The sequence below is a fragment of the Nicotiana tomentosiformis genome, chromosome 12 (genome assembly GCF_000390325.3).
Source record: "Nicotiana tomentosiformis chromosome 12, ASM39032v3, whole genome shotgun sequence".
Classification (NCBI taxonomy): Eukaryota; Viridiplantae; Streptophyta; class Magnoliopsida; order Solanales; family Solanaceae; genus Nicotiana; species Nicotiana tomentosiformis.
In genome coordinates, this window is record NC_090823.1 from 52,287,174 (window position 1) to 52,310,798 (window position 23,625).

General features: G+C 40.9%; 1 protein-coding gene across 1 annotated transcript; it reads left to right on the forward strand.

The window, feature by feature from the left end:
- Positions 1–2,079: 2,079 nt before the first annotated feature.
- LOC138902637 (uncharacterized) lies at positions 2,080–8,064 on the forward strand. The gene is made up of 4 exons (XM_070190522.1): positions 2,080–2,256; positions 2,658–3,004; positions 3,886–4,145; positions 7,865–8,064. The coding sequence occupies exons 1-4, from the start codon at positions 2,080–2,082 to the stop codon at positions 8,062–8,064; spliced, it is 984 nt and encodes a 327-aa protein (XP_070046623.1).
- The last annotated feature ends 15,561 nt before the right edge of the window (positions 8,065–23,625 follow it).

Below are 23,625 nucleotides of genomic sequence, written 5' to 3' on the forward strand. Positions count from 1 at the left end.
TGTCCTTGTATGTCTCGTGATGCCCTTTATAAATTGAATGTCAAATAAGCCTTGTGTCGAAATAGTTATGTGTTCAATGTTTAGTTAATGTTTGAGGATTTGGTTTAACTATGGGTTGTGTGTTACTATGATATGATTTGAAAGCGTGAATTCTTATGAAAGCTACCATGTCAATTGCGTAAGAAGTAATATGTGCCTAAGACCCTAATTTGCTCATGTATGTGATTAAAGCCTTAATGTCGAAAGGCCTTGTTGTTGATTATTCATGATAACGAATGGAAATGGAATAATGAGTTGAATTATGAAGTACAGCCAATGTGCCAAGAATGATATTGCGTTATGGCCAATGATGTCAATAAAATGAATGACATATAAAAGAATATGAATTGAGTGGTAAATACTTTTAATAACAAATGCTTTGGGTGTATCGATTAGCCACCGAGGAAGGGTAGGTCGGAACAACCTAACCCCGAAACTACACATGCCGGTGTAGGAGTGATTGAGGGGTTAATCCCCGTGTTAATGTGATGAGACTGTTTCCCCTTATATGGGATGAGATTGGTGTGTTGAGATGTTTACCCCTTAAATGGGATGAGATTATTGCTAGCTAGATGTGATGTAATATCGACCCACATGGTATTGTGGTAAGATAGCTTAGCCGATCGGGCTAAGATCGGACGCCATGCCGCGCACATGGTGGTATTGTGAGTGTATGTCTCGGGATGAGACGGCTTAGCCGGTCGGGCTGAGATCAGACTCTGTGCTAAAACACGGTGGTATATCCGTGCTAAAGTTCTCCCAACTTAAATTACTGAAACCTACGTGAAATTTATGTTTCCCCTAATGTGGCACTTTGACACCGTTTGAGTCTCTTATTGATATCATGTTTAGTCTCCGTTTACTATTGCTCATTCTATTGAGAGGATGTTTAGTTTTACATACTAGTACTATTCCATATGTACTAAAGACTCTTTTGCCGGGGGTGCTGCCTCTTTAATGGATGCAGGTGGTTCCATAGCTGGTGATATTGATCAGTGATAGTAGCACACCCTCTCCTCAGTTGATTTGGTGAGCCCCACTTCAGTTCGGGGTCCTGTATCTTCTATCCTTTGTACATAGCATTTTGAGGTATAGTCGAGGCCTTGTTGCCGGCATTGTAATAGCACTCTTCTGTTCCTGTTAGAGGCTCAATAGACATTTTCATAACACTCTTTTGTTCCACTTTAACTATGATTGTACAACGTACTCTTTTGAAGACTTGTTAATGATGAAACTAATGAAAATGAACCGGTGTTGTTCACATAAGTCTTATTGATTTGTTAATGAGATGTATTCTTCTCTTTATGTGTGAGTGAATTGGGTAGATGATACTATGCGGGCTTGCTCGACCGAGGTAACTCTGTTGAGCACCAGCCGCGCTCCCCGAGGTCAGGGCATGACAAACTTGGTATCAGATCCTAAGGTTTCAAAGTGTCCTAGGATGTCTCGGATTAGGGGAGCCATACAGATGTTGGCTCAAATATTGGTTTCCCAAACCTAGAGATCAGATGCTGCACCCGCTTCTTCTAGTCAACCCGGGGATTCCACTAGTTCTAGAGTGAACAGATTTCTCCAGTTGAACCCTCCAGTGTTCACAGGTAGTGAACCTGAGGAGGACCCCCTGGATTTTATTCACGATATGCACAAGACCCTCCGAGTTATGCATGCTACTGAGATAGAGGGAGCAGAGTTGGCCTCCTACCTCTTGAAAGGGGTGGCCTATTCTTGGTTTGAGATGTGGGTGGATTCCTGTGAGGAGGGAAGCCCTCCGGCGAGATGGGTTGAGTTTGCCGATGCTTTTATTGATCATTTCTTATCTGCCGAGACTAAGGCAGCCCGTGACGCCTAGTTTGAGAACCTGAAATAGGGAGCATGAGTATGTGGGAGTATCATATGAGATTCGAGCACCTGTCCAAATATGCCATCTACGTGTTACCTACTATGGAGGCTAGAGTGCGTACGTTTGTACAGGGCCTTAGCCCCTTGGTTATTAATGAGGCCGCTATAACTGCCTTAAATTATGATATGAACTATGGTAAGATGGTGGCATTTACTCAAGCCACAGAGACCCGCAAACTGAAGAATAGAATGGAGCGAGAGAGTAGCAACAGTGCTCGGTCAGTGGGCAACATCAGTGGTACTTTTAGTGATGGTGGTGGTAGGACAACTTTCAGGGGATCGTCATCAGGGCCTTCCCAGTCTTTCATTCAGTCTTCAGTCAGTGCACTGCCATCGAGGCCCAGTCAGCTGTAGGGGAACCATTTTAGGCCCAGCCAGGGCAATAGGGGACCCTACCAGTAGGGTCGGTCCGGTGGCAGATTTCAGCAGCAACGGAGGTCCCCATGCCCAAGGTGCGGGAAGATGTACTTTGGGACCTGCTACATGGATCAACCCATATGCTACGGGTGTGGTATGATGGGTCACATTCAGAGGGCTTGCCGTTCGTCTCACCAGAGCATGGGCAGGTGTACAGCACATCCAGCCATTTCTACAGCTACTATATTCATAGCACCTCCTCTAGCTCGAGGCGCCCCAGCACCCGCAGGGCATGGTACAGCTAGGGGTGGCGCACAGAGTTCTGGAGGACCCAGCTATTTCTATGCTATGAGTGGTCGCAGAGTTCAGAGGCTTCTCCAGATATTGTTATAGGTATATTGACTGTCCAATCTCATGATGTGTATACTCTTATTGATCCCGGTTCCACCTTGTCTTATGTCACTCCCTATGTCGCTATGGAATATGGGATAGAACCGGAATATCTCCATGAGTCGTTCTCTTTATCTACTCCAATTGGGGAGTCTATTGTGGTCGCACGGGTTTATAGGGATTGTGTTGTTACGGTGCGTCGTCGAGACACCATGGCTGATCTCATTGAATTGGGGATGATCAATTTTGATGTAATAATGGGGATAGATTGGCTTTACTCATGTTTCGCTAAGCTTGACTGTCGAAGAAGAACCGTTAGGTTTGAATTTCCAACTGAGTCAGTGATTGAATGGAAGGGGGACAATGTGGTACCGAAGGTAGGTTTATTTCTTACCTTAAGTCCACAAAGATGATTAACAAGAGGTGTATCTACCATTTGGTCCGGGTAACGGACACCGTTGCTGAGGCACCTACACTTGAGTCCGTGCATGTTGTGAATGAATTTTCGGGAGTCTTTCCGGATGAACTCCCTGGGATCCCACCAGACAGGGAGATTGATTTTGGGATTGATATGATGCCAGACACACAACCTATATCTATTCCACCCTACAGAATGGCACCGGCAGAATTGAAAGAGCTAAAAGAACAATTGAAAGATTTGTTAGAGAAGGGTTTCATCCGGCCGAGTATGTCGCCTTAGGGCGCACCAGTTCTATTTGTAAGAAAGAAAGATGGGTTGCTAAGAATGTATTTTGACAATCGGCAGCTCAACAAGGTTACAATCAAAAATAAATACCCACTACCAAGGATAGATGACTTGTTTGATCAATTGCAGGGTGCTAAGTACTTCTCTAAGATCGATTTAAGATTCGGGTATCACCAATTGAAGATCAAGGAGCAGGATATCCCGAAAACAGCTTTTAGGACCCGGTATAGGCACTTTGAATTTCTGGTAATGTCTTTAGGGCTAACAAATGCCCCCCATATTTCATGGATCTTATGAATCTGGTCTTCAAACCTTTCCTTGACTCCTTCGTCATAGTGTTCATTGATGATATTCTTGTTTATTCGCGGTGTCGGGAGGACCATGACGATCTTCTCAGGGCAGTTTTACAGACTCTGTATCAGCACCAGTTGTATGCGAAGTTTTCGAAATGTGAATTTTGGCTTGAACCTGTTACATTCTTGGGTCATGTCCAGAGAAGAAATTGAGGTTGATCCTCAAAAGATGGCAGCTATGAAGAATTGGCCTAGACCTACTACCCCAACAGAGATTTGCAGTTTCCTGGGCTTAGCTGGATATTACAGGAAGTTTGTGGAGGGGTTTTCTACTCTTGCCTCTCTGTTGACTAAATTGACGAAGACGGAAATTAAGTTCCAATCGTTCGATGCATGTGAAAGGAGCATCCAGGATTTGAAAGCAAGATTGACTACGGCATCGGTGTTAACCCTACCAGAGGGTACATATGGGTTTGTGGTATATTTTGATGCTTCAAGAATCGAGCTTGGGTGTGTATTAATGCAACATGGCAAGGTGATAGCTTATGCTTCTAGGCAACTCAAGAATCATGAAAAGAACTATCCAACACATGACTTAGAACTTGCGGCGGTGGTATTTGCATTGAAATTTTGGCGTCATTATTTATATGGGGTCCATGTGGATATATTCACAGACCATAAGAGCTTTCAATATATTTTAAAGCAGAAGGAATTGAATTTGAAGCAGAGAAGATGGCTTGAGTTACTCAAGGACTACGACACTGATATTCTATATCATCCGGGGAAGGCTAATATTATGGCGGATGCTCTTAGCCGGAAATCTGTGGGTAGTTTAGCACACTTGGAGGCATATCAAAGGCCATTGGCCTAGGAAGTTCTCAGATTGTCTAGTTTAGGAGTTCGTCTTGCGGACTCTAGTGAAGGAGGGGTGACTGTGCAAAATAGGGCTGAATCATCACTTGTTGTGGAAGACAAGGAGAATAAATGCAACGATCCATTGTTGGCACAATTGAAAGAGGGGATTCATAAACATATGTAAGGACCCGTAAAAAGTTTAACCAAAAACTCGGGGTTTTGTGGTGCCAAGATAGATTCCTGCGCGGTTCGGACTTTTTGGATTGAACAGTACCCTACGGACTTAGAGAAAAATGTTTAGCAGATGAACGCATTTCTGCGGCCCATTATGCGGCTGCATAATCACTCTGCGGACCGCATAATGGCCGCAGAGTGAAGCAGAAAGTTTGTCCAATCTGAGGCTAGTTTTGCGGTCGATTATGCGACCACATATTGGTTGCATAATTCCTCTTGGTTTTCTGCGGAGGGAGTTCTGCGGTGCATTATGCGACCGCAGAACAAGCATGCAGACCGCATACTGGTCGCATATCTGGGCCAAAAGTTTAGGCCCATGAGGGCCATTTCTGCGGTCACTTTGCAGACCGCATAACCATTATACGGTTGCATATGCGACCGCAGACCTGTGTCGGGGCACCCTTTTTCTTAATTTAAAACCCGACCCCCATTCCGTTAAAACACCCCTTTAGTCTATTTTGAAGCTCATTTCTGATATTTCTAGAGTGAGAGATAGGGTTCTAGAGGGAGGGCCTAATTTTTCATCAAATTGATCTTCAACCATCACTCAAAGCTTTGGAAATATTCAAGTAGAGCACCAAATTCTCCATCCTAAAAGGTAAGGATTCATCACCCCAGCTCTTAATTTCAAACATAGCTATAATGGGGTACTAGGTTGATACTTCATAGGTATGAGGGTGGTTTATCTTGCATGCATGTGTGATAAAGAGTGTGGGGAAAAAGTGAGCTAGAACCATGAACGTTTTCCTAATTCTGGGTTCAATTTGTATATTGCTAAAATAGATTGAGGTTGCTAAGGGTTCCGGATAATTTTAGAGTCTAAAGAAGCGCAATTGAGGTATGTATGGCTAACTCTCTTCTTCTTAGAATCGAACTCTTGGTGTCCGAATAATTGGTGTAAGTTCCAACTTGATCATACTAGAATTGTTTGCCTTAGTGTGTTGGATTGAACGATTTATGTTCCCTAATTGTTTTAGATGGTTACCATGTCATCATGCTATTTGAGAACGTAATTATGATTTTCCAAGCTCCTTCCCTTATGTGCGCAATGCCTTATGTGATGGTACTTATCGACATGAATTATGATGTTATTTGAGCGAATAAAAAGGGGAAGACTTGAATTGTAAAATGTTCCCAAGTGCCAAGAACTACTTAATAAATGAGGTTGTTTGTGCTATGTAATGAAAGATGGGAAAAGAAATGTGAATTGAGTGAACAATTGGAAGAGGTTATGTCTCAAGTGAGATAGCTTAGCCGATCGGGCCGAGATCGGACGCCATGCTGTACACATGGTGGCATTTGTGTTGGAATTATTGATTTATATGGTGGATATGGATATGTCTCACTTGAGATGGCTTAGCCGGTCGGGCCGAGATTGGACTCCGTGTAAAAACACGGTGGCATTGTGAGTTGTGGCTTTGGCACTAAAGATTATTAATCTAAAAGAGATGGAAAGATTGAATTGGAAACTATGTGATCCTTACTTGGTGTTTCTTTGTATTTCTATGAAGTAATTATTGATTATTATGACTGCCTTCTCTTTGTTTCACTGTTCATTCTACTAAGATTGGTGTTTGCCTTACATACTAGTACTATTCGATAGTACTAACATCCCTTTTGCCGGGGGCGCTACATCTTTAAATGGAGGTAGGTGGTTCCATCGCAGATAGTGTCGATCGCAGATAGTGGTGCTCTCTTTCTCTCCTCACATCAGTTTTGGTGAGCCCCATTTATCCCAAGAGTCATGTAGTCCTTCTTTTGTATAAGTTTTCATATTTTGAGGTATAGCCGGGGCCTTGTTGCAGGCATTGTCATGTTGCTCTTTTGTACCCTTAGAGGCTCCGCAGACATTTATATGGGTCATGTATGTATGTTGGGGTGGTCGTTGGATCGAGTTGTATTTTGGAAACTCAACTATGGCATAATGTATATAAGGAAAAATGAACTAGCAATGTTTATATATTTATATAATTGATCTCTCCCCTGTTTTACAAATGGTGATGCGATCCCTTTTTGGATTATGAATGAGTCGGGTAGGAAATGTTTAATAGGCTTGCTCGACCGGGTTCACTCGGTTGAGCGCCGGTCGTGCTCCCTGAGGTTGGGGCGTGACAACATAAGACCATGGACTTTTTTCTTGGCGTAGATGATGGTACCCTAAAGTACCAAGGGTGACTATGTGTTCCAAATGTGGATGGTCTCCGGGAAAATATCATGACCGAGGCTCACACTGCTAGGTATTCCGTGCACCCGGGATCTACAAAAATGTATCATGATCTTAAGGAAGTCTATTGGTGGAATGATATGAAGAGAAATGTAGCGGACTTTGTGGCGAGAAGTTCAAATTGTCAGAAAGTGAAGGCCGAACACCAAAGGCCCGGTGGGTTGGCACAGAACATAGAGATTCCAATGTGGAAGTAGGAAATGATTAATATGGACTTTGTGGTAGGACTACCTTGCACTCCTCGTAAGTTTGACTTGATTTCAGTGATTGTGGATCGACTCACGAAATCAGCGCACTTCTTGCCGGTTAAGGCTACCAACACAGCGGAACAGTATGCTCAGTTGTATAACAAAGAAATAGTTAGGTTGCAAGGCACTCCAGTTTCCATCATTTCTGACTGAGGAGCACAATTCACTGCTAAGTTTTGGAAGAAATTTCAGCAGGGTTTGGGTACTCAGGTGAATCTCAGTATAGCCTTTCACCCGTAGACTGACGGGCACGCAGAGCGGACTATTCAGACGCTTGAGGATATGTTGCACACTTCTGTTCTAGACTTCAAAGGTAGGGGATGATCATTTGCCACTCATAGAATTTGCCTACAATAGCAATTATCATGCTAGCATTCAGATGGCACCGTTCGAGGCTCTATATGGTAGGAGATGTAGATCTCCCATTGGGTAGTTCGAGATAGGGAAAGCAAAATTGATAGGGCAAGACCTCGTGAATCAGGCTATGGAGAAGGTTAAGATCATTAAGGAACGGTTGAAAGTTGCCTAGGGTCATCAGAAGTCTTATTCGGATGTACGTCGTAGGGATTTGGAGTTCCAATAGGATGATTGGGTATTCTTGAAGGTTTCCCCTATGAAGGGTATAATGCGGTTTGGTATGAAAGGAAGATTGAGTTTGAGGTGTGTCGAACCGTACAGAATCACCCGGTGTTTCATGTATCCATGTTGAAGAAGGTGGTTGGAGATCCGTCGCTTATTGTTCCGGTTGAAACTATTGAGGTTACTGAGGAATTGACTTATAAAGAGATTCCAGTTTCCATTCTTGATCGGCAGATCTGAAAGCTGAGAAACAAAGAGATTGCCTCCGTAAAAGTGCTATGGCGAAACCAACAGGTTGAAGAGGCCACCTGGGAGGCCGAGGAAGAGATGAAGAGGAAGTACCCTCATTTGTTTGAATAATTATGTATTTAAAAAGTTGCATGAAAGCGCTAAGAGTTACCTTCTATGAATTATGTATCATTTGTACAGTTGATGTTAAGGGTGTTACTTTTCAGGCAATATATTACTTATGAGGCCACAGTTGGTGTTGTTTTTATGTTATATCGCGTTATTGAATTAAGTATATGTTATTAGGATTAGATTCTGGGATTCTCTGACCGGTGGATAGACCCAGTTATAGGGGAGACTCTGGCAAAATTTTTAGAAATTTAAGGAGTTAGCCAAATTTTGAACTGTTGGTGGGTGTAAATTAACAGTTGGTCCATATTTGATGCTAATGTCAGATTTTGACCCTCATTCGAGGACGAATGATCCTAAGTGGGGGAAATGTAAGGACCCATAAAATTTTGCAAGGTAATTTAAGGTTTCATGGTGCCAAAGTTGGCTTACGTGTTTGGGGATTGTATAAATTCTTCATGACGAGCATGCTCGCCGCGGCACGGACTTTTTGGGTTGAACAATGCGCTGAGGAGTTAAAGAAACTTTTTTGGCAGAAAAAGGCATTTCTGCGGTCCATTATGCGATCGCAGAATCACTCTGCGGGCCACAAAATGGCCACAGAGTGAGGCAGGACTGGGCAGGTTTGGGTGCCATTCTGCGGTCGACTATGCGACCACAGAACTATTTTGCGGTTCATTTTGTGACCCCAAAACATGTCTGAGGGCTGCATAGTGACCGCAAAACCAGGCAGAGTTGCCCAGTTCTGGAGGTTTATTTTGCGGACCGCAGATGCATTATGTGGTCGCATATGCGACCGCAGATCCTGTTCCGGAGCTTTATTTTTTTTGGGTTTTTATAACCCTACCCTACTTCGTTAAATAGAAAATATGTACCATCTTTTGAGCAAAAACCTGATATTTTGAGATAAAGAGAGTGCTCTAGAGGGGGAGAGATTTCCTCAACCATTTGTTCCTCAATTCTTACTCAAATATTGGAAGATTATCAAGGAAAGCACACTAGGTCTTCATCCTCGAGGTAAAATTCTACACCCTAAACCTAAATTTTGAAATTTAACTAGGAATGGGTAATTGGTAAGATAATTTTTGGGTATGGGAGTTATTTATTTTGCATGCATGAGTTATCAAGGGATGAAGGGAGATTGTTGAGCTAAAATTGTAAATAATGGGTTGTGGGATGATGGGATCCTCCATGAAAGGGTCTTGAAACCTTAATCCACACCTAGTATTTGATGAAATACTCAAAGAAGCTAGAACCATGAGTATCTTCCTAATTTTTGTTAAATTTGTTACATTTCTAAAATAGATTGAAGTTGCTAAGATTTCTGAAATATTTTAGAGTTTAAGGAAGCTCAAGTGAGGTATGTTGGCTAAACTCTTCTCTTAGAATTGAACCCCGCAATGTCCTCATAAGCTTCATGATGTCCTTTATATATTGAATTTCTGTCAAATAAGCCTTGTGTCAAAATAGTTATGTGTTCAATATGTAATCCACAGATTCTTGTTATGTTAAGTTAATGTTCGAGGATTTGGTTTAAGTATGGGTTGTGTGTTACTATGATATGATTTGAAAGCATGAATTCTTATGAAAGCTACCTTGTCCATTGTGTAAGAAGTCATATGTACCTAAGACCCTAATTTGCTCAAGAATCTGATTAAAGCCTTAATGTCGAAAGGCCTTGTTGTTGATTATTCATGATAGCGATTGGAAATGGAATAATGAACTGAATTATGAAGTACGGCCAATGTACCAAGAATGATATTGCGTAATGGCCAATGATGTCAATAAAATGAATGACATGTAAAAGAATATGAATTGAGTGGTAAATACTTTTAATGACAAATACTTTAGGTATAACGATTAGCCATCGAGGAAGGGTAGGTCGGAACAACCTAATCCCGAAACTATACGTGCCGGTGTAGGAGTGATTGAGGGGTAAATCCCCGTGTTAATGTGATGAGACTGTTTCCCCTTATATGTGATGAGATTGGTGTTCAGATGTTTTCCCCTTAAATGGGATGAGATTATTGCTAGCTAGATGTTATGTAATGTCGACCCACACGGCATTGTGGTGAGATGACTTAGCTGATCAGGCTAATATCAAATGCCATGCCGCGCACATGGTGGTATTGTGAGTGTATGTCTCGGGGTGAGACGACTTAGCCGGTCAGGCTGAGGTCGGACTCCGTGCTAAAACATGATGGTATATCGGTGCTAAAGATCTCCCAACTTAAATTATTGAAACCTACGTGAAATTTATGTTTCCCCTAATGTGGCACTTTGACACTGTTTGAGTCTCTTATCGATATCATATTTATTCTCCGTTTACTGTTGCTCATTCTATTGAGAGGGTGTTTAGTTTTACATACTAGTACTATTCCATATGTACTAACGTCCCTTTTGCCGGGGGCGCTGCATCTTTAATGGATGTAGGTAGTTCCATAGCAGGTGGTATTGATTAGTGATAGCAGCACACCCTCTCTTTAGCTGATTTGGTGAGCCCTAATTCATTTCGGGGTCTTATATCTTCTATCCTTTGTATATAGCATTTTGAGGTATAGTCGGGGCCTTGTTGCCGGCATTGTCATAGAACTCTTCTGTTCCTGTTAGAGGCTCCGTAGACATAGCGTGGGTTGTTTCTATTTTGGGAAAGTTAAACTAAAAATATTGTAATGGTATCGTCTGTTCCACTTTAACTATGATTGTACAACGTACTGTTTTGAAGACTTGTTAATGACGTAACTATTGGAAATGAACCGGTGTTGTTCACATGAGTCTTATTGATTTATTAATGAAATGTATTCTTCTCTTTATGTGTGGGTGAATTGGGTAGATGGAACTATGCATGCTTGCTTGATCGAGGTAACTCTATTGAGCGTCGGTCGCGTTTACCGAGGTCGGGGCGTGACACAAATGATCATCCAAGCTGCCCTAGAAGTCAAGAACACAAGCGTTCAATATATCCTCAAGCGTCTGAATGGTCCGCTCTGCTTACCCGTTGGTCTGTGGATGGAAAGTTGTACTAAGATTCACCTGTGTACCTAACCCTTGCTGAAATTTCTTCCAAAAATTAGCTATGAACTGTGCCCCTCGGTCGGAGATAATAGAAACTAGAGTGCCATGCAACCTGACTATTTCCTTGATATATAACTGAGCATACTATTCCGCTGTGTCGGTGGCCTTAATAGGTAAGATGTGTGCTGATTTCGCGAGTCGATCCACAATCACCCAAATTGATTCGAACTAGTGAGTAGTGCAAGGTAGTCCTACCACAAAGTCCATGTTGATCATCTCCCACTTCCACATTGGAATCTTGATGTTTGTGTGCCAACCCGCCGGGCCTTTGGTGTTCGACCTTCAGTTGCTGACAATTTGGACATCTTCCCACAAAGTCTGCTATATTCCTCTTCATATCATTCCACCAGTAGACTTCTTTAACATCATGATACATCTTTGTAGAGCCTAGGTGCACGGAATACCTTGAAGTGTGAGCCTCGGTCATGATTCTTTCCCGGAGACAATCTACATTTGGAACACATAATCGCTCTTGGTACCTTAGTGTACCATCATCCATGCCAAGATAAAAAGCCATAGTCTTATGTTTATGAATCCCGTCCTTCAACTATACCAATAACGAATCGTCGTACTGCTTCTCCTTGACTTCCACAACCAGCGATGATTCGGCCCTATTTTGCACAATTACCCCTCCTTCACTAGAGTCCATAAGATGAACCCCCATACTAGCTAACCGATGAACTTCCTTTCCCAACGGCATTTGATATGCCTCCAATTGAGCCAAACTACCCGTAGATTTCCGGCTAAGAGCATCTGCCACAACATTAGCCCTTCCCGGATAATAGAGAATAATGATGTCGTAGTCTTTGAGTAACTCAAGCCAACTTTTCTGCCTCAGATTCAATTCCTTCTATTTGAAAATATATTAAAGGCTCTTATGGTCCATTAATATATCCATATGGACCCCACACAAATAATGACGCCAAATATTCAATGCAAAGACCACTGCCGCGAGCTCTAAGTCATGTGTTGGATAGTTCTTCTTATGATTCTTGAGTTTCCTAGAAGCATAAGCGATCACCTTGCCATGTTGCATCAATGCACACCCTAGTCTAATTCTCGAAGCATTACAATATACTACAAACTCATCTGTACCCTCCGGTAAGGTCAACACTGGTGCCATAGTCAATCTTGATTTCAACTCTTGGAAGCTCTTTTCACAAGCGTCTGACCACTGGAACTTAACTACCTTCTGCGTCAATTTAGTCAACGGGGAAGCGAGAGTAGAGAACCACTCCACAAACTTTCTGTAATACCCAGCTAAGCCAAAGAAACTGCGAATCTCTGTTAGAGTTGTAGGCCTTGACCAATTCTTCACAGCTGCGATCTTCTACGGATCAACCTTAATTCCTTCTCTGGAGATGACATGACCCAAGAATGTGACATATTCAAGCAAAAAAATCATACTTTGAAAACTTCGCATACAACTTGTGCTGATATAGAGTCCGCAAAACTACCCTGAGATGATCAACATGGTCCTCTCGACTTCGTGAATATACAAGAATTTCGTCAATGAACACTATCCCAAAGGAGTCAAGAAAAGGCTTGAAGACTCGATTCATAAGATCCATGAAAGCTTCCGGGGCATTTGTTAGCCCAAAAGACATTACCAGAAATTCGAAATGCCATATCGGGTATTGAAAGCTGTTTTCGGAATATTCTGTTCCCTGATCTTCAATTGGTGATACCCTGATATTAAATCAATTTTGGAGAATTACTTAGCACCCTGCAATTGGTCAAACAAGTCATCTATCCTTGGCAGCGGGTACTCATTCTTGAACGTGACCTTGTTGAGTTGCTGATAGTCAATACACAATCCTAGTGACACATCCTTCTTCCTTACAAAGAGGACCGGTGCGCCCTAAGGCGACACACTCGGCCGGATGAAACCCTTCTCTAACAAGTCCTTCAACTGCTACTTTAGTTCCTTCAATTATGTCGTTGCCATTCTGTAGGGTGGAATAGATATAGGCTGCATGCCTGGCATCACATCAATTGCAAAAATCAATCTCCATGTCTGGTGGGATCCCAGGGAGCTCGTTAGGAAAGACATCCAGAAATTCAATCGCCACTGGCACGGACTCAAGTGTAGGTGCCTCAGCATCGGTGTCCGTAACCCGGAAATGGTATATACACCACTTGTTGACCATCTTCATGGCCTTAAAGTAAGAAATAAACCTACCCTTCGGTACCACATCATTCCCCTTCCATTAAATAATTGGCTTATTTAGAAATTCAAACCTAAAGGTTCGGGTTCGGCAATCAAGCTTGGCAAAACATGAATAAAGCCACTGCATTCCCATTATTACAACAAAATCAACCATCCCCAACTCAATGAGATCGGCCATGGTATCCATACCATGCATCGTGACAAGCCAATCCCTATAAACCTGCACGTCCAAAATAGACTCACCAACCGGAGTAGATACAAAGAACGTCTCATGAAGTTATTCCGGTTCTATCCCAAATTCCATAGCAATATAAGGGGTGACATAGGACAAAGTGGAACCGGTATTAATAAGAGCATATACATCATAAGATTGGATAGTCAGTATACCTGTTATAACATCTGGAGAAGCCTCTAAATCTTGGTGCCTCCTCATAGCATAAAACCTGCTGGGCCCTCCTGAGCTCCGGGTACCACCCCTAGATACACCAGGCCTTGCGGGCGATGGAGTGCCTCGAGCTAGGGGAGGTGCTGCGGATGTAGTAGCTGCAGAACTGGCTGGTTGCGCCGTACCCCTGCCCACATTCTGGCAGGACGAACGACAATCCCTCTGAATGTGACCCCTTATACCGCACCCGTAGCATATGGGCTGGTCCACGAAGCAGGCCCCAAAATGCATATTCCAACACCTAGGGCATGGGGGCCTCCATTGCGGTTGGACTCTCCCTTCATGCTGACCCTGCTAGTAGGGTCCCCTATTGCCCTGATTGGTCCTGAAATGACTACACTGCTGCTGACTGGACCCTGATGGCTGTGCAAAGGACCGGGATGGCCCTGACCCCCCCTGAATGTTATCCTATCACTACCACCACCGGAAGAACTACCCAAGTTGCCCACGGACCGGGCCTTATTGCTACCCTCTCACTCCATTCTATTATTCAATTTGCGGGTCTCCGTGGCTTGAGAAAATGCCACCATCTTCCCATAGTTCATATAAGAATTCAAGGCAGCTGTAGCAGAGTCATTGATAACCAAGGGGCCGAGGCCCTGTACAAATCGGCGCACTCTTGACTCCTTAGTGGGAAACATGTAAATGACATACGTGGACAGGAGCACGAATCTCATATGGTACTCCCACACACTCATGCTACCATGCTTCAGGCCCTCAAACTCAGTGGCACGGGTCGTCTTACTCTTGGCAGGCAAGAAATGATCAATGAAGGAGTCCTCCTAAATCTCAAACCAAGAATAGTCCACCCCTTTCAGGCGGTAGGAGGCCAACTCCACTCCCTCCATCTCAGTAGCACGCATAACTCGGAGGGTCCTGTGCATCTCATCAATAAAGTTTTGGGGTTCCTCCTCAGGATCAGTACCTGTGAATATTGGAGGATCCAACTAAAGAAACCTGTTCACCCTAGAACTAGCAGAATCCCCTAGTTAACTGCAAGAAGTAGGTGCAAACTCGGATTATGGTTGGCAATTTGAAAAATTAGAGAGTTCTAAGTTTGACCGAAAGTTGATTTTGATGTTATCAAACTCGGATCATGGTTTTGAGACCTTGTATAGGTTCATTTAGTCGATTGGAACTTATGTGCAAAGTTTGGTTATGTTTCGGAATGTCTAAGTGTGGTTCGGATGAATTCGGTGAAGTTAGAATATTTGAATGTTAAGAGAATAATTTTGATCTTTGATCGGTGGTTTTGATGGTGTTTGCGGTGTTTTGAGCCTTTGGAGAAGTTTGGACGTTGTATTGGAACTTTTTGGTATGATCGGACGTGGTTTCGAGGGGATCGAGTGCGAGCTAGGGTGGTTTTGGATTATTTTTATGTATTTCTGAGCAGCTGAGTTACGGTGTTTTGTAGTGCTTCGTGATCGTGGAGCTAGGCTCGCGATTGCGGAGATAGATTTTGGCCAGCTGGCATTTGTGCTCCACGTTCGCAGTCCAGGGATCGCATTCGCGATGTGAGTTTTGAGAGCTGGAGCTTTATTCTTCGTGTTCATGTGGTGTGTATCGCGTTCGCAAACTGTTGGATGATAAGCCTTCGCATTCACGTGTCAGTTGTCATGTTCGCATAGAGTCGGAGAAGGCTGGGTGGCTCATTGGCATTCGAATTCATATTGTGTTGGTTTGATGGCTTACGCGATCGCGGGGCTCCGACGCGATAGTGTAGATCATTTTCTTGGGCACCAACATTTGTGCATCACAAACGCGAGGCTTTTGTGGTACTTCTGGGTAGATTATTTAAGAAGTTATTTCGGGACTTTTACCCATTGTTTCATATTTTGAACTCTACACTTGGAGAGTGACGATTTTTCATGAGAATTTTTATACAAGGAAAAGGGGTAAGTAATATCTACCTATTTATGATTATATTTCAAGAATCAACATGGATTTTTACATCAACATGGAATTTTCAAAGGAAATTTTGGAATTTTTTGTCTACACTTTAAAAGAGATTTTTTGGAGTTTTGACCATCGATTTGGACCCGGATTTAGAAATTAATTATATATTTGGACTCGACAGGTTTAGCGTCATCGAATTTTGGTATCAAATTTGGATTTTGGCCTATGGGCCCGGTTTGACTTTTGGTTACTTTTTAAAAATTCATCAAAGATCGAAACTTTATGGATTGGGATCGCTTCCTATAGCATTTTTTAACTTTCTTGGATGATATTTGGATTGGATTTGCAGAATTGGAGGGCTAGAGCAAAATTTTGACACGATCTGTGATTGAAGTGAGCTCGGAAAGAGGTAAATCTCTTGGCTAACCTTGTTAAGAGAGAAACCAATAGGATTTGACTTGATTGCTATGTATTTATGGTATCGGGGTGATGTATATACGAGGTGGCGAGCATATATGCACTTACCAAATTTATATCATGCCCGGGATAGAATTGAGATACTTTATGCCTTGTTTGATTATGTGCTCATTTGGTTCATGATTTGTTTGGATTATATGATTACGCTCGCTCTCTTATTCATGTTAGAGATCATGCCTAGGTTTATGATTATTTATGAAGATATGAAAACTTGTTCTTGATATGTTGAATTGCTTGAATTATCCGTAGTCGTATAGAAATTCCACGAGCACATATCCATATTATTATTATTAAGTCATTTTGCATCTTTTATCTATTAATTCTTGGGCACATTCATAGGTAATATATTTGGATACTTGAATTAGACTGAGATTGTGGAACGAAAGGCAAGGTCATGCGGTTGAAATACAGTTATGGCACACGACATGATGAGCGAATATTTTATGATAAGTGAGCTATTAAGCTCCTTTTTGCGCTTAGTTTTAGTACCGTCCCTCCGAAGTCAGGTGATTACCCATGTTACTTTGGGCCTTATGAGTAGTTGTGGCAAAATGAATTAAAAATAAACAGTTATCCCCCATATTATCCATTAAAATATAGATTGGATAATGCACTTTTTAAAAAACGGGTCAAATATGGATAAGAATCATATTATCCACTTAGAATATGGATAATCGATGGATAACCAATGAATAACTAATGAGTTTAACTTTTACATTTATAAAACCTTAAATTGGGCGTTCCTCAAGTTTAGGAGACTAGAAATTCTCCCAAAAGTGATCATATTCAAGAAGTCATGGATAATATGGATACCGTCGATTAACCCATTTTTTATCCGTAATAAATATGGATCGCGTCGGATAATTTAGTTATTTATGTATTATCCTTTTTGACCCGTCCATAACCTACCTCACCCGCCCATTTTTCACCCCTACTTGTGAGCGTGGTTGGTACATGGATTGTGTATAGGTCGATACATAAAGTTTGCATCGAGTTACTATGATATATAGATTTTGTATCGGAATACATGGATGTTGTATCGGTGTATATGGATCTTCTATCGGTCATGACAACAGATAGAGTCTTAAGTATGCATAGACATTGTTGATTCATTTAGAATCATTCATTTAAATGCTAATTGTTGCACATCATATATATGCTAGCTGGGGAGCCTCGACTCCGTTGCTTGAAGCATGCCACCGTTATATACCATTTTGAGTAGCGTCATGATTATCTCTTAAATTGGAAAAGCATGCTTTATATCTTTCGACTGTTTGACATCTTTGATACCTATTGATCATGAGGATATTTACTGTTTCAGTTCCAGGCTTGTTATTTATATATGTGTTGTGTATCTCGATGCCTATAGCTGCCACTACTTTTTTGTGGTCAAACTTGATGCTTGCTGGGTACTGACTGTGGTGTACTTATACTATGCTTCTACACAATTTTGTTAAGGTTCTAAAATTGGTATTGGCAGTGCCATTGAGTTGAGTAGGTGCACCATATTGGAGACTTCATGGTAAGCTGCTATACTTGATCCAATCCGCAGCACATGGAGTCCCCCTCCCCTACTTACCTATTTCTGTCTTTGTATTTTTTTTCGGGACAGATATTTGTTCAGTTGATATTAGTTACTCTTTTTAGATGCTCGTGATGTAGTGACACCGAGTTTTTGGGTTGTATAGGCATGGTCGTATTTAGACCCTGCCTCAGATAGTTCTACCTTGTTATCAGTTTGAGATTATTCTTTTTTCTTATTATATTGAGAATTCTTCTAAGATTTGGTTAAATCTGCTTTAGAATTGTGATTGTTATTATATTGGCTAGCCTAATGAGCGAGTTAGGCACCATCACGGCGTTTGATGGGATTTCAGATCGTGACATGTAATTACCCAATGCCCTCTGGTGCTATCTTGTAAAAGACATAAAGGAACAATATCAAATTAGCACGTATACCTCACATTATATAAAATTTAATTGGATAGGAGAAACTTGGTGACCAATAATACAAGAAAATACCAAACATCCATTCCAAATTATGTCTTCAATCCAATTTAGCATGTATAATTCATGCGACTCCTTAATTACATATAATTACATGGTAAAGCAAGGCTAGAACTTCTCTGCAGTATATGTGTGCCGTTCAATATCAAAGTTTCATGGCATGACATCTCGCATCACAATAACATTGGTGGCACAAAAGTTCATACAGTAATTTATTTTCTTTTCCTTCTTTGCATAATTAATAAATACAATTATAAACCATACAAATACAACTTTGTAGATAATCTGCGGAGATCTGAATCCCAAAACTCTTAATTAATCAAAGCGGAAACCAGAAAACATCTTTTTCAACTTTCGAAGTACGTACGAACTGACCCAGCCGGTCATTAAAAATTACAATCACATCAAATCCAGAGCCTTAGAAGAATGAGAAAAGAACTCAGAACATGAAATATATCAGCAACATATAGAAAAGCTACTGTTGCAACAGATATGTTATCCAAAATATTGTATGAAAGACAGTAGATTATGTTCCACAGAAACTATTAAAGCCTTAAGTTGTGTAATTTTTGCCCGCAAACATCGTGGTTTCTCCTTTATTTTCTGGGAAGATTGAACTCTTAACTCCGAAATCATATTTTTATTGCGATCTAATTTTGAGTTTAAATAAAAAATTTTGGTGGCTGTATATATGTTCTTTGTACTAAATGTTATGATGAGGTAAATGGATGAAAGATTGGCATATTAACTGCCACCATATATTCTTTGTTGCACCCTTCCCATAAACTTAGGCAGACGTCCTTTCAAATTGCACCGTTTTTGTAATTAATTATTGCAACCGTTCGGTTCTACTATAGTTGGAATAACACAACTTTTGAATTTTTTTATCATAATAGAGAATATAATACACTCTACCCTTCTTTGACCTTACTACGTGGGATGGGATTTGGCTCACCTCCGGTAGGTGATCTCTCCGGTCCCTCCAATGCCACTCTGTATAATTTACACGTGTCCATTCAATAATTTAATGGAGAAGATTTATTTTGTTAACCAATTAGTATTAACTATGGTTACCAATTATCATTGCCCTCTCACTTCCGCCTTTCCCTATAAAAGGCAAGTAAGAACCTTTCCTTACCTGTCCAATCTCTCCGAAATGTAGAACAAAAAGATGTAAATTGCTAATACGAAATCACTGTAAGAAAAAGAAAACACATTTTATCCCAAATCTTTCAATAAGAAGAGGAGCAAAATCAAAAAGATGCACTTGGTTATAAAATTTAAAAAATCCAAGAAATGAGAAGCATTGGTCTATTTTAAAGCTTGGTTTTGATGGCAATGGTGATGGACAAGCTACGCTGTCGTCTCCAGGAAAGAAAATTTTTAATTTGGGGGATTTTTTTTTAACTATAAAGGCCAACTAAAAGACCTAAAGAGGGCATGAAAATTGGGAAGAATGAAAAAGGGTTGATGCACTGATGCAGAATTTGTGTTTCTCTTATGAGATCAACTATGTTTTTTCTTGGGTTTTCTTTTTCTTTAGTTTTACATTTATAACTGTAATCTTCAACTGAGACTACTCTCTTAGTTTTAGCATTTCTCTGTTGAGATTCTTCCCATTTGTTCATTTACATGATAATAATTTCAGAGGTATAAAATATTATGAAATTGTAATTTTTCAGTTATTTGGTTAATATAAAATTACAAATAGACGTTTTCATTTACTTGCTCTATTTTCTTGAGAGAATTGGGAGCGAGGGAAGGTTTCCTGCTATGGCAGTGAAAGGAAAGAGGGAAGAGAGAGGAGAGAGAACTGTTGGTAACCATAGTTAAAACTAATTGGTTAACAAAATAAATCTCGTCCAATAGATTATTGAATAGACACGTATAAACTATACATAGTGGCAATGGAGGAACCGGAGAGATCATGTACAGGAGTTGAGCCAAATCCCGTGGGATTATATTGGGTGTGTTGTTATAATAGAGAACATAAATAAGAAATATTAGGGGAAAGATAAAAAAAAATATGAAAAAAGATAAATAGCAATACTCATCTATAGAATGTGCCACATCAACTCTAATATTTGAAAAAGTGCATAATTAATTATTTAAGTTCATAATTGATGTCAATCTTGTTATTATCTCTTTGATAGTTTGCTAGAAATGAAAATATTCTTCAGGCACGAGATTTTGGTCTTTCGCATGAAAAATCCATGATCTAGATGGCACTGGTAATACTTGAAAGAAGTGCATAAAGAATTAAGCGAAGTTCATAATTAACCTATACCAATTGATAATTATTCTTTGGCCCTTAATATTCCCTCCCATTCTGGCTTTGTCTGCAAAAAACATGTGACATAAAGTACCAAAAATAGCAAATGGCATGTGATCGGAAGTCATTTGATATCGTATTCTGTTTTCTTCACAATTAAGAGTGAATTCTTTCCCTAATCATGTAAAGTCTCATGCTTGCCACATTATTCTGTTCATTTTGTTTATTGTAGGAACGTCGCTATTTAGGATTGTAGAACATGGGGCTTGGGCTTTATCATTGAACCAACCATTCAACTCATCCACGTCAAAAGACAGAAGTGATAAAATTCGAGGGTCCACCAAACTATATAGAGAACCAGGTTGTCTATTAGTTCTCACATAACACACGCACACTGCAGTAGGTAAATGACACAAAGAAGTTTTACGTGAAAAACTCCCAACTCACGGAATTAAAAATCACGACCTACCCTTGTAGAATTTCAACTTCACTGCTGAGCAAACTTTAGATTACAACCTATTATAACCTAGGAATTAACCTCTTAATCCCTCACTAACTTGTAACAACTCTATTACAAGCCACTTTTTAATAACTCTATTACAAAGACTTACAACTCGACTAACTCTAGCCAAGACACAAACCAAGGGTTTATGATTTTACAAAAAATTTCCACACAATATTTCTAACTAAGCTAAGTAAGAATTACAAGTAAAGTGCTTTAACAAAGGTGCAACACAACTAGGGACATGTAATAACTCAATACTTGAAACTGGTCCTTCGTTATGTTGTTCTTTGTTCTTGATGCCCTTGAGAATCACTTGCAAGATTGACACAGACTTGAGAGAATGCTTGATCGATTCTTGAGTGTGCAAGTATTTTGTCTTATCTTTGCTTTATGTAAATAACTCATTTGTGACATCACTTGAATGATGTAAGCAAGTTAGGTAAAGGGCATTCCCCATAAAGTTGACTGTTGTACTGTTTTTGCACTGTTGCGTGTGCATGCATCAACTTTACAGTTGTGGGGAGTTGACTTGTACAGTCACCACGGGAACTGGTGGCCATCTGTTCCCTCTGTTGTTCCTTTTACTCTGAAGAGTTGAACTACGTCCCCGAACTGAGACTTGTTGTTCTTTAAGTACTTGAGGATGTGTAACAGCTTCCTTATCTGGTTCTTATCAACAAGTTTATTATATCATCAAAAACATAACAGGGATACATATAACCTATCAATTTCCCCCTTTTTGATGATGACGAACTTATAATTCAAGTTCCCCCTAAGAACCGTCATTTCCTGAATTCCCCCTGAATCAGTTCCCCAGCTTGTTCCCCCTTAATTATTTTCCCCCATTTTGGCATCATAAAAAGATTAGTAGCAAGCAAGAAGCAAAAAGAAGTCTAGCTTGGTTAACTCATGCCACATGTGTGCACACAATCATGACTAAAAATAGAGCAAAAGAGCAAGACATACACAACAAAAGGATGAAACTTTCATTAATTTTTGGAGATTAAGCAGGGAGCAGTTTCATTGTTACCAAAACATCCACACAAAAAAAACAGCAAAAACAGAAATACCAGTCATAAACATCATCAAAACTAAAACAAAGGACGGACACTATGATTGGATACTGGAAAGGGAACACGTTCTAGGGAGCACTGGAAGGGGAAGTCTTAGATGAAGAGGCAAGGTTTTTAAGAAGGATGTCCATTCGAGAATTAGCTGACATCTGCTCATTAAGCAGTTTCTCCTTTAGGTCCTCAACCTATTTCCTAAGGTCGGCATTTTCTTTGGTCAGACGGACAACCTCTGTGCTGTGAGAGCTGCGGGAACCAGATGCCTCCTGAAGCTGACTTAGCTGACCCTCAAGAATGGAATTCCTTGCCTTCAGCTTCCTTATCTCATCAGTGGCACTGTTTTAGGCGTTGATCAACTGGGAGATAGTAAAATTGCTGCCAATTCCTCCAACCCTATCAATGCACTCACATTCCTTGAGGGTAGTCTTGGAGAAGGATTGCTTACGAGTACCCACTTTAGATTTTCCCAAAGGGACTTTGAAGAACTCAAAAACCTTAGTGAGGAGGAACCCGTAATGCAGCCCATGATTACCATCCTAGAAACCTGCCAGAAACCTGCCCCCTTCTGCATGTGTTTTATCATGATACCAGGCAGGTTGATAGTTGTATATCCATCCAGATCTTCCATGAGAACCAGGTCTTCTCGAGATGTAATGGACCTTCTTTCGGCACGAGGGAGAAAAACCTTGTTCACCAATTCAAACAGCAATTGGTACCTTGGAAGGATGGCATTCTTGTGTACCTGTTCCCCTTGCTAAACTGCCTTATCCTTCAAGATAGCATTTTTAATATTCGAAGAGCAGGTGCCCTAAAAAGAAGAAAAACCCTCAGCAGGCACTCCCAAATAGTTCCTAGCACAGTAGAGTCCATCACAAAATCAACACCATTCACCATCATACAAATATGATCATCCTCAACTGTAAAGAAGCGGGCATAAAAATTGTGCACTTCGTCCTCAAAAACTGTGGGACTGTCACTCGTGAATAGGTGTATCCACTGTTGGAATTCACAAATTTCTACCAATCGGCGCATGCCAGCCATATCCAGAATATAAATGGCCCCACAACACCTTTTGATTTTTCAATTGCATGCCAGCATTCTGGGTATCACCAACCTTGGTCTATTTGGAGGAACCAGGTTCCTCACTGGCATCACCCTTCCTTTTTACTAATGTGCGAGGACTTTTTCCTTTCTCAGCAGATTTCCTAGACACCATTTTCGCAGACACTTTTTCAATTGATTCTTCTGTCACTTGTTCCCCAAATTCCTCAACTACCTTTTCACAAGATTTTTCATCCTTAACCTTGCTCAAGTCCATTTCACTCACAGATGACTCCCTTTTGGACTTTGGAACAGTAAGTTGCTTTGAGGACTTACGAACCAAGGAACCAGGTTCCTCTTCTACCTCATCATCAACATCAACGACTAGTGCAGAAGGCACTACCTTCTCATTTACAACCTTTCCATCTATCACCAATCTCCTCTTCTTTTTTTTCTTTTTGCTTTTCCTTAAAACTGACTCAAATT

Excerpts from the sequence above, each read along its gene's own strand:
- LOC138902637 (XM_070190522.1), top strand. The coding sequence starts at position 2,080 with ATGGTGGCATTTACTCAAGCCACAGAGACCCGCAAACTGAAGAATAGA. Across the intron at positions 2,257-2,657 it reads AGTCTTTCATTCAGTCTTCA|AGTTCAGAGGCTTCTCCAGA; the intron begins GTCAGTGCACTG and ends GAGTGGTCGCAG. Across the intron at positions 3,005-3,885 it reads TGTCGAAGAAGAACCGTTAG|AGAAGAAATTGAGGTTGATC; the intron begins GTTTGAATTTCC and ends GGTCATGTCCAG.